A 12,075-nucleotide genomic window follows, 5' to 3' on the forward strand; every position below is an offset into this window, starting at 1 on the left:
ATTCCTGTCCTGCCCCTATGTTCTTCAGAACCTTTTTTTTTTTTAGATTCCATATATATGTGTTAGCATACGGTATTTGTTTTTCTCTTTCTGACTTACTTCACTCTGTATGACAGACTCTAGGTCCATCCACCTCACTACAAATCACTCAATTTCATTTCTTTTTATGGCTGAGTAATATTCCATTGTATATATGTGCCACAGTCAGAATGGCCATCATCAAAAAATCTACAAACAATAAATGCTGGAGAGGGTGTGGAGAAAAGGGAACCCTCCTGCACTGTTGGTGGGAATGTAAATTGATACAGCCACTATGGAGAACAGTATGGAGGTTCCTTAAAAAACTAAAAATAGAACTACTGTATGACCCAACAATCCCATTACTGGGCATATACCCTGAGAAAACCATAATTCAAAAAGAGTCATGTACCAAAATGTTCATTGCACCTCTATTTACAATAGCCAGGACATGGAAGCAACCTAAATGTCCATCAACAGATGAATGGGGGCTTCCCTGGTGGTGCAGTGGTTAAGAATCTGCCTGCCAATGCGAGGGACATGGGTTCGAGCCCTGGTCCAGGAGGATCCCACATGCCGTGGAGCAAAAGCCCGTGCGCCACAACTCCTGAAGCCCGTGCGCCTAGAGCCAGTGCTCCACAACAAGAGAAACCACCGTAATGAGAAGCCTGCTCACGGCAGTGAAGAGTGGCCCTGCTCGCCGAAGCTGGAGAAAGCCCACGTGCAGCAACGAAGACACAAGACAGCCAAAAATAAATACATAAAAAATAAATTTAAAATTAAAAAACAAAAACAAAAACAAAAAGTACCCAGATGAATGGATAAAGAAGATGTGGCACATATATTAGTTTTGAGTCTACTTTGTAGGTTCTTTATTTCTATATCAGATACGTGATTTGCAAATATTTTCTCCCACTCTGTGGTCTGTCTTTTCATTCCCTAGATAGTGCCTTTCTAAGAAGAGAAGTTTTGAATTTTGTCAAAGTCCAATTTATCAGTTTTTCTTATATTAATTGTGCTTTTAGTATTGTATCTAAGAAAACTTTTCCTAGCCCAAACTTTCTCCTATGTTTCCTAGTTTTATAGTTTTACACTTGGATGTATGATCCATTTTGAGTTAATTTTTGTATATAGTGTGAGGTATGAATCGAAGATTTTTTGTTTTGGTTTGGTTTTTGCACATGGATATTCACTTGTTCTAGCACCATGTTGAAAAGACTTTTCTTCACTAAATTGCCTTTGCACCTTTGTTGAAAATCAGTTGTCTGTATAAATGTGGATCTAGTTTTGGAATCTCTGTTCTGTTTCATTGATCTATTTGTCTATCTTGATATCAATAACACTTTCTTGATTACTGTACCTTTCTAATGTCTTAAAATCAGGTAGTGTTAGCCCTCCAACTTTTTCTTTTTCAAAATAGTTTTGGCTATTCTAGGTCCTTTGCATTTCCATATAAATTTTAACTTGTCCATTTCTACAAAAATAACATGCTGAGATTTTTATTCAGGTTGCATTGAATCTATAGATCAATTTGGGGATAGTTGACAGCTTAACAGTATTAAGTCCAACTCATGAATGCGATATCTGTATCTCTCATTCATTTAGGTCTTCTTCGATTACTCTTAGCAACATTTTGTGGTTTTCAAATGCAGAGATCTTGCACCTCTTTTGTCAGATTTATCCATAAGTATTTCATTTTCTATGCTATTTTAAATAGTATTGATTAAAAGCTTTTTTTTCAATTTCTAATTGTTCATTACTAACATATAGAAATACAACTGATTTTTGTACATTGGTCTTGTATCCACCAACCTTCTTAAACCGCCTTACTAGTTATATAGCTTTTTTTTTTTTTTTTTTTTTTTTTGCGGTACACGGGCCTCTCACTGTTGTGGCCTCTCCCGTTGCGGAGCACAGGCTCCAGAGGCACAGGCTCAGTGGCCGTGGTTCACGGGCCCAGCTGCTCTGCGGCATGTGGGATCTTCCTGGACCAGGGCACGAACCTGTGTCCCCTGCATCGGCAGGCAGACTCTCAACCACTGCACCACCAGGGAAGCCCTTGCTTTTTTAATAGATCCTATCAGGTATTCTGTGCAGATAATCACGTTGTCTATGAATAAAGACAGTTTTACTTCTTTTCCAATCTGGATGCTTTTTATTTATTTTTCTTTCTTACTGCACTGGCTGGTTAGATCCTTCAGTGCAATGTTAAATAGAAAACATGAGAGGTGACATCCTTGTCTTGTTCCTGATCCTTAAGGGGAAAACATCCAGTCCTTCACCATTAAGTATGATGTTAACTGTCAGTTTTCCTTGATGATCTTTATCAAGTTGAGGAAGTGCCCTTATATTTCTAGCCTTCCAAGAAGTTTTTATCAAGAATGGATTTTGTCAAATTTGATTTCTTGTGTCGTTTCTGTTGTTGCTATTTTCTAATTAAGTAGTTTTTTTTTTTTTTGGCTGCTTTCTGCGGTTTGTGGGATCTTAGTTCCCCAACCAGGAATTGTATTGGTAGTCTCAAAGAAGCAGCTTTTGGTTTCATTTCTGTTTTTCAGTTTGCTGGTTCACTGATTTCCTCTTTTATCTATATTACTTCCTTTTTTTCCTGCTTAGTTTGTGTTGAATTTGCTCTATGTCATCTAGTTTCTTAAGGTAGAAGCTGAGGTTGTTGATTTGAGACATTTCTTCTTTTTTTTTTTCGGCCGCGCCATGCGGCTTGCGAGATCTCAGTTCCCCCGACCAGGGATTGAACCCAGGCCACGGCAGTGAATGCCCAGAATCCTAACCACTAGGCCACCAGGGAATTCCCCAGAGACCTTTCTACTTTCTAATACAGGAGTTTAGGGTTATAGTTTCCTCCTAACTGCTGGAAACTCAAGGCAGTAAGCTGGGACAAATGTAGGGTTCAACTTGCATTTTCCATCTCTTAAGGATTAGCATCCTTCATTGCCTGATGTCCAGTGTCTTTGAAACTAGTTTCATATATTTCGTCCAATTTTTTAGTTCTTTCAGGAGAGAGGGTAAATCTGGTTCTTGTTTATCCATCTCTGGAAGTGGAAGTTCTAATTTACTTTTTTTTTTTTTTTTAAATTTCAGTGTCTCCTAGAACTACAGAATGAAGCTGTGTTCATGTGGACTGCTGAACTGGAAAATATAGCCACTCTCTGCTTTAAGGCTTTGGAAAACTCAAACTATGGGGTACGGGTGGCAGTGTCTAAACTCTTAGGAACAGTCATGGCTACAGCATTGATGCCAAAACAAGCAACAGGTATCGTTGTTTGCCAGCCCCCGATCTAGACTGTAACAGGTGTTTGAAGGTATATGGAATGCTTCCTTCTAAATGACTTATTACTTCTAGGCAAGTCACTTTAAAGACTTTAAATTAGTATCTTTGTCTACTTTTTCATAAAATGGAAGTACCCAAATGGCATTTTCCTTGATATAGTCAGGACTTTTTTTTTTTTTTGGCCACACCGTGGGGCATGCAGAACTTCCCTAATCAGGGATCGGACCCACGCCCCCTGCAGTGGAAGCACAGAGTCTTAACCACTGGACCACCAGGAAAGTCCCAGTCAAGACATTTTTTATGATGATACTGTGCAACATTACATGCATCAAGTATGTTGGACATATAAGCAAATAAGATTTATGAAATGGTTTTGTAGCATGTTCAAGGGACTGGAATCTGGCACTTTACATGCCTTCTTTCTTACTTTCAGTCCCTGATGAGTAGATCCCCATTCATAGCATAGTATATTTTTCTTCTTTTCTCGACCATTATTATAAGCAGAATCAGAGACAGCATTGATTTTCCCGGTGACTTCTACTGTGCCTCACAGTTCCATAGAGATGCTTCAGGGACAGTTCTGAGTAGATGCTGAGTGAATCCAGCTCTGCTGTTGTCCCTACCCCTATTCCATCTCTGTATTACAGAAAGAGAATCAGATCTTACAGATTCAAGTCCTAGCTGTTATGTTTATTTGCTGTGAAAGCCTTTGAGCTTTGGTCTCTTCATCTTTAATCATGATTACTTCAGTGTTTGAATTAGATAACAATGATGGTGATGATAGGTAACAATTATTAAGTGCTAACTATGTATAAGGCACTGAATTAAGCATATAACAGAGTTGTTTTATTTAATCCTCTCAAAAGCCCTAGGAATCCTAAGTACTGTTGTTATTCTCATTTTATAAACAAGGAAATTTAAGCTTAGAGAGATTGTGTCATTTGTGGTATAATAAGTGTTCTATTAAGTGAAATTAAAACCCAGGCATTCAAATTCCAAAGCCTGCATAGTTAATCGTGAGCTTTATGCCTTTCCTACAGAATTTTTGTGAGGATTATGTTTGCTACTGTGTATGAAAGGACTTTATAAAATAGGAAGCTCTTTACCAGGGATGGCAAGTCGGTTGCAGTCCAGTGACGTTTCAATCCATTGGTAATTGTTGTATAGAAAGCGTGGTCTTGGGAATTCCCTGGCGGTCCTGTGGTTAGGACTCGGCACTTTCACTGCCGTGGAACTAAGATCCCACAAGCCACGTGCTGTGGCCAAAAAAAGAAGAAGTATTTTATCCATCTCAACTGGGAGTGAGGGCTGCAGTCAGTTAGCAGTATCTGCTGTGAATGTGCATTGTCTTTGTTGTGTTACACATATCAAGGCTAACATAATTGCTAGACTATTTTGGCATAGATATATTGAATTGTTTTAATTTCTAGCTCCTTTTTTCTTTAGCATTTTTTTGCTTCAAAATTGAATTTAATTTTTTTTTTTTTTTTTTTTTTTTTTTTTTTTTTTTTTTTTTTTTTTTTTGTGGTATGCGGGCCTCTCACTGTTGTGGCCTCTCCCATTTGCGGAGCACAGGCTCCGGACGCGCAGGCTCAATGGCCATGGCTCACGGGCCCAGCCGCTCCGCGGCATGTGGGATCTTCCCGAAACGGGGCACGAACCCGCGTCTCCTGCATCGGCAGGCGGACTCTCAAGCACTGCGCCACCAGGGAAGCCCTGAATTTAATTTTACAAATATATTGTAAATTTTAAGATCATAAGAAAATAAATGACCCTATCTCCTTTGTAATAGTTTAAGTATCCTTAAAAACAATTACTTGAATTTTAAAGCTAGATTATTAGAAAATATTATTTAATAGCAAAATATATTTGCTTATAAATATATTTTTCTTCCTGAAAGTAATGCGCCAGAATGTGAAGCGAGCAACATTTGATGAAGTCTTAGAACTCATGGCCACAGGATTTCTACGTGGAGGGTCAGGTTTCTTAAAGAGTGGTGGAGAAATGTTAAAAGTTGGAGGGTCTGTTAATCGTGAAGTGAGAGTTGGAGTTACACAGGTTTGTAATATATATGTATAAAAGAATTCTGTTGGTATCACGTGTGAAATTTCATGGAAGACTTACTAAGTAACAGCACGTACAGAGATTTTTAATACTGTCTAAAATTAAATAATTTTTAAAATGTCTTTCAAAACATTTCTTTTACTAAATGAATGAATTACATTCAAATCTAAATTGCATCTTATATGGAAAGGTAGGTATTTGATGTGTAAAGAAGCTTATGTCTGCTATATCTATCCGTCTGTCTAACAAAATTTTTCCAAATTTTACTTCGCAGAAAATCAGAAGTAAAGTAATTGAGTTTTAATTGAAATTGTATTCAAGTAGCTTGAGGCATTTAGATTTTAATGTTTTCCAACAACTCTTGTAGCTAAAAATGTTGGTTAGTACTTTGGATTTATCATCATTGATTAATCACCAGTGCAATTATGCAGTTAAACCTGACTTGAAATTGTAGTTTCAAAATAATAATTAATACCAAATAAGATGTTATATTTAATAACCTAATAATAATTAACACCTAATAGGATGAAATGGTTTTTTGTGATCTTAGTCAAAATCATCCAATTATACCTTACTCCAGAAACAAGCGTAAAATGGAAGTAAACCATTTGTATCATACAGTCATAAGCAAATGTTTTGTAGCTCTAGGTCAGCATTTATTTAGCATGTTAGGGTTTTATTACTATAACTTTTCACCTTCATCACCAGGGTGAATTCACCTTTCCTTCCCTCCCGCACCATTCTCTCTCTGTGTTCTTCTTGTAGTTATTATCCTGAGAGCTGTTTTTAGTCAAAGATACTTCAACCAGTAATTCCCATGCTAGAAGTACTAAAAAGGTCTCAAGTTTTAAATTTTCTCAATTTTAATCTCAAAGATAATTTATTTTTCATGCTGTCATCAGTTATTTACATAGTTGCTTTATCTGTAATTTCATTTCATTTATATAAATTTATCTAAAGCATCTTAATCTATTTACAGGCATATGTTGTTTTTGTAACAACATTGGGTGGTCAGTGGTTAGAGCGTAGCTTTGCCACATTCTTGTCTCATGTACTTGATCTGGTTTCCCATCCTCGGGCAACGCAAACACATGTAGAGGCTGTGTACTCCAGACGGTGTGTCTCCTTTATCCTAAGAGCTACTGTGGGCAGTTTGCTAGGTGAAAAAGCCCAGATTGCAGCTGCCAAAGAAATATGCCAAGCGATTGGAAAGCAAATGAAAGCAGTAGGTAAGAATTTTTTTAAAAAATAAATTTATTTATTTATTTACTTTTGGCTGTGTTGGGTCTTCATTGCTGTGCTCAGGCTTTTCTCTAGTTGCGGCAAGCAGGGGCTACTCTTTGTTGCAGTGTGCAGGCTTCTCATTGAGGTGGCTTCTCTCGTTGCAGAGCACGGGCTCTAGGTGTGCGGGCTTCAGTAGTTGTGGCACACGGACTCAGTAGTTGTGGCACGCAGGCTCAGTAGTTGTGGCTTGCGGGCTCTAGAGAGCAGGCTCAGTAGTTGTGGCACGTGGGCTTAGTTGCTCCACAGCATGTGGGATCTTCCTGGACCAGGGCTAGAACCCGTGTCCCCTGCATTGGCAGGTGGATTCTTAACCACTGCACCACCAGGGAAGTCCCAGTAGGTAAGAATTAATGTCATGATCTGTATTGTTGATTACTTTAGTCATTTAGTTCTTTACTGTTATTCTTAATAAATACTAATAGATCTGATTAGTTCATATATCTTTCTGGACTGTTTTAATAGTCATTTTTATTGTGTACTCTTATTTGATATTCAAACAACATATAATTACAGTGAAGTGGAGTTTTTCAGTATTTGGATAGTGTGTTTGTAAGGTTAGGCTTTCTGTTTTATATCTAGTATCTACCGATTTTATAGCTCTCCTGGTATGCCTCAGCACATTGAGGAATCTTTGAGGAATAATCTATTGTGGTTTTTCTTCTTGGAACCTATTGTTTTATAAATACATGTTGTTTTCCCCTCTGTTAATAGGCTTAATGTGAAAATTTAGAGAGAAACAGTTACAGGTGGTTTTTCGCCCACTATAGGATATACTGTGAAACCTCAGTAATTCATAAGTAAAAGAAATCCTTTTCTAAGAAGTGTCAATTTTATAAGTTTTTCTGTTTAACAAGTAGTTATTGAGTATTTGAGATTGAAAAGCAGTAATTCAGGTTTTGAACAGTGAGTAAGATAAAGTTCCTGCTTTCCTGGAGCTTATAATAATACAATTAAGGAACTAACGCAAAGTAAAATATAAATTCTATAATTTACTTTTATCACTCTTGGGAATATACATTAACTTTAATCAAGAAAATTATATTGCTTAACAAGGGTCTTTAGAAATAAGAATTTAATGAATAGAAAATATCCAGCACTTTATATTTAGAGAATATATATTGAACATCTTATAAAATTAATAAAAATAAATCCACAAATAGTTTATAGTTTTTGTTGTTTATAATAGCTTACTAGGCAAACCATATTTTAAATGCATGGGACTAACTGAAAGTTAGGAATTGTGAATTAAAGGGTGTTTAAATTAATGAGGTATCATTCTTTAGGTATGTTAAAATATAATCTGTCCTAGGTTCACAGCTTTATAAATATTTTGTATATTTAATCCTTGAAGAAATGTTTGAGTGTCAAATACACTGTGCCAAACAGTGGGAGTAAATCAGTGAGCCACACGTAGATAGCACCTGTTCAGGGAGCTTAGAGCTTAGTACCTAAAAGAGAGAGTTTGTGCGTTTCCAAGTCCAGAAATGTCTAAGAAGAAAAGAGGCATTTAATTTTAATCCATAGTATATTAATCTATTATATTCTATTATTCTACATTTTATAGCCTGGTAATTCATAATGAATGTAAATAAGAAAGTTTTACTGTCATTTAAGGGTTATTAATCTTAAGGTCACAGATTTTTAAGCCATTAAGCCATTCGATTTTTAAAATGGTAAAAGCAGAATTAGACAGTGCTATGTATCTGGAATTTATGGAGCAGAATATATTCTCAATTAGTAATTTGACAAGGAATATTTATTTGTTTCATGATTAAATATGTTTCAATTCTATTGGAAGCTAAAAGGTGGGGCCAGGGACCAGCAAGTTAATGGAAACTTTGAGGAACATCCCAGTAAGAAATTCTAAAGTCACTTTCCTTATAGATCTTTCTGGTCAGTAATTTGACAGTGATGCTACCAGCACACTACAGCTCTTAAAATAGCAGTGATAATAATAAAGTAACAATAATAGCTGCTAATGTTCACTGAATGTATATTGGGGGTAGCATTGTGCTAAATTCTTTATATTGACTTTTTATCATTGTGGTTTTGATTTGTATTTCCCTAATTGTTAGTGATGTTCAGCATACAGACAGTTCTTAACAGTCAGGTATCAGCTGGTATAATTTAAAAACATAAATTGTGTAGATCAAAAAATTATATCATAATTTAATTCACCCACATTCGTACATGATTTTGTGTTTCCAGAAGCGGTAGTGAATGACACTAGTGGTGAAAACAAATCTGGAGCAGCAGACATTGCAGCAAGCCAGCATGTGATGGTTTGCGCCCTGCAGGAGCTTGGGAGTCTGGTGCAGAGCCTAAATGCCACCGCATCCCCTCTTATTCAGGAAGCATCTATAGGTATGATATTCACTTATATGCTGGAATATTTTTTTCAATATTTTTAGAAGTCATAGATGTGATTGATATTTAACTCCTGATTGGTTGCTTATCATGGTAATTAGCAGTTTAGATCATTTGTTAAAAGTTGGGTTTTATTTAGGATTCACTGTGATAGTGAATCTTGAATTAAATGTTGAAATAAAGTTTTGGGAGACAAATCAAAAACAGTCATGGTAGTTTTGTTTCTAAACTTTATTGAGTACTTTATACCAACATTTATATTTTATTGGATGTAATTGTACTATGTTCTTTGTAGAAAATGTTCCTTAAAGTACTTTCCTGTTTATGAGTTGATATATGTGTTTTTTGGCACAGTTCTAAATGTATCTGTATAAAACCATAACAATTACGATTTTAATTATTGTGTTACACATAGTTCTTTTTTTTTTTTTTTTTTTTTTTTTTTTTTTTTTTTTTGAGCACAGGCTCCGGGCGCGCAGGCTCAGCGGCCATGGCTAACGGGCCCAGCCACTCCACGGCATGTGGGATCTTCCCGGACTGGGACACGAACCCGCGTCCCCTGCATCGGCAGGCAGACTCTCAACCACTGCGCCACCAGGGAAGCCCTACACATAGTTCTTTTAACTCATGAAATTGTGTGACTTCATTAAGAGTAATTTTTTGAGTATTTTTTAGGCCTTTTGGAGACAGTGACTTCAGTGCTTCTTCACCCAAGCATGGCAGCTCGACTTGCTGCTGCGTGGTGTCTGCGCTGTGTGGCTGTGGCACTGCCTTTCCAGCTGGCGCCATTTCTAGACAGGTGTGCAGAGCGACTCAACAACCTGAAAACTTCACCAGAAGCTGTTAGTGGATACAGTTTTGCAATGGCTGCTTTGTTAGGTGGAGTTCATCAGTGTCCTTTGGGCATTCCTCATGCCAAGGGAAAGGTATGACAAAGATCCTAAGATTATAAGTGCTGTCACATGGACTTTAGTCTTTATTAGAACACCTTGTGTGATTGATGTTGAATTGGGTGATCAAACAAAAACAGTTTTACTGTGATAATAAATGATACAGTATTCTGCTAATATGGAGTCGACAGACCCTAATTAAAATTTTTTTTTTTATGGTGGTACGTGGGCCTCTTACTGTTGTGGCCTCTCCCGCTGCGGAGCACAGGCTCCGGACACACAGGCTCAGCGGCCATGGCTCACGGGCCCAGCCACTCCGCGGCATGTGGGATCTTCCCGGACCGGGGCACGTACCCGTGTCCCCTGCATCGGCAGGCGGACTCTCAACCACTGCACCACCAGGGAAGCCCCCTAATTAAAATTTGATATTTAATCCTGATACAGGAACAATAATTTTGTCTGGGTATAGTATCATTTTATAATTTATTTTAGAGAGAGGGAAAAAAAAGCCCTTATAGTAATTCTTTAGAAATTAGAGCTTTTCTTTGGGGTTTTAGAAATAAAAATTCACATTGCTATATTCGAAATGTCAAGAGAATTTGCTATTGCTATAGTTAGCATTTTGGTAATACTTAATAAAAGTTGAATGGTTTTCATGAATCAGTTACTTTTTTTTTCCCTTTCTCCTATACCTTATACTACTATCAAGATTTTCTTCTTAGGAATATTAAGTGTTTATATTAATATTATTTGCAACTTTATATTGGGGCTAGATCTTTTGTTTTTTTTTTTTTCTGTTTTTTTTTTTTTCCTGGGTTACCAGGCCATGTCCATTCATTTCTGTGAGTTCCATAGCTGCTACTCAAATCTGGGCTTCCATCTCCCTTTGTATATGCTTGCCTCCTCACTGATTATCCTTCTTGGAATCTTTTTCTCCCATCTCTTCCACCCCACTTTCGTATTTTATGTTTGCTCAGAGACCCTTAGGAACTACTCAGGGATCAGAGAATAAAATATAATCACCTTTGTCTCCTAAACTGGTACCTTCATAATTTGCCTTTATTCTGCCCTTTCATTCTAGTTTCTCACTGCTCTAGTCAGACTAGTCATCTTGCTTTCCTTCCATGCTGTTTTCAGCCTCCATGTCTTTGCTCTTGCTAATCTCTTACGTTAGAATTTCATCCCTCTTCTTGTTCACCTGCACCAAACTTAGCTGCTTTAGGTCTCTTTGCTGACCAATTACATCTGTACTATTATCATTTGATTATGTGCTGCTTGTTACTTCCCATTTTTCCTATGTCTTCTGTCTCTAAGACTATAAGCACCATAAGATTAGCTTAATGGCAGATGTATAATAAGAGTTCAACAAATCTTTAAACGTAGGATAACAGTACTACTAATAATAGCATTTATTGAGTGATTACATGGACCAGCGCTGTTCTGAGTACTTTGCTGTATTAATTTATTAGTCCTCCTAAGAGTGAGGTTGGCACTCCTGTTATTCCTATTTTAGCAGTGAGGGAACTGAGGCAGAGAGATTGAGTTATCCTAAGTCAGAAAGCTAGGAGATGACAAAGCTGGGATATGAACTCCAGCATTCTGGCTCTAGAACTCACTCTTAACCACTGTGTTGTAATGGGTCTTCTCAAAGTCAGCAGAGCAATCAGGATTGATTAGGTATTGATGTTGCCTCTTTAAAAACATGTTAACAGCAACAACAAAAAAGGATAACTTCTTTTTTAATGAAGTATACTAGCTGTGTATGTTCTTACTTGATTTTGTTAAAATCCAATTCTAAACTTCTCTTGCAGATGGTAGTTAGTATTGCTGAAGATCTCTTACGAACTGCTGCCCAAAATAGCAGACTGTCTTTACAGCGCACCCAAGCTGGATGGCTCTTACTTGGAGCACTTATGACTTTAGGTACAATTATATTTGAGTAGGATTTTGTCTTATTCTATAACTGTCAGTAGACTGTAAAGAAATTTTAATTTAGAAGTATTCAACTTCACATTCTAGACTTTGAATGAAGTTAAAAAATGGTAATGATGTTTTTCTCATCATTTGGTATTAGATTTCTCTTTTTGGTAATTTCTGTTTATGTACATTTAGTGAGAAAGGTGTTAGCAAAGTTTCCCTTTTGCCATCAGAATAGCCATGGTCTAA

The 12,075-nt window shown here is 36.9% G+C and overlaps 1 protein-coding gene across 1 annotated transcript in view; it reads left to right on the top strand.

Moving 5' to 3' along the window:
• The window catches only part of HEATR5B (HEAT repeat containing 5B), an 86,088-nt gene that overhangs the window by 10,228 nt on the left and 63,785 nt on the right, over nucleotides 1-12,075 (top strand). Inside the window, exons 5-10 of the mRNA XM_007468385.1 lie at nucleotides 3,115-3,286; nucleotides 5,205-5,362; nucleotides 6,348-6,597; nucleotides 8,861-9,016; nucleotides 9,695-9,945; nucleotides 11,721-11,832. Of these exons, the coding sequence (XP_007468447.1) occupies nucleotides 3,115-3,286; nucleotides 5,205-5,362; nucleotides 6,348-6,597; nucleotides 8,861-9,016; nucleotides 9,695-9,945; nucleotides 11,721-11,832 (1,099 nt within the window). The remainder of the gene's footprint in view (nucleotides 1-3,114; nucleotides 3,287-5,204; nucleotides 5,363-6,347; nucleotides 6,598-8,860; nucleotides 9,017-9,694; nucleotides 9,946-11,720; nucleotides 11,833-12,075) is intronic.

This window comes from Lipotes vexillifer, unplaced genomic scaffold (genome assembly GCF_000442215.2).
Source record: "Lipotes vexillifer unplaced genomic scaffold, Lipotes_vexillifer_v1.1 scaffold1149, whole genome shotgun sequence".
Lineage (NCBI taxonomy): Eukaryota > Metazoa > Chordata > Mammalia > Artiodactyla > Lipotidae > Lipotes > Lipotes vexillifer.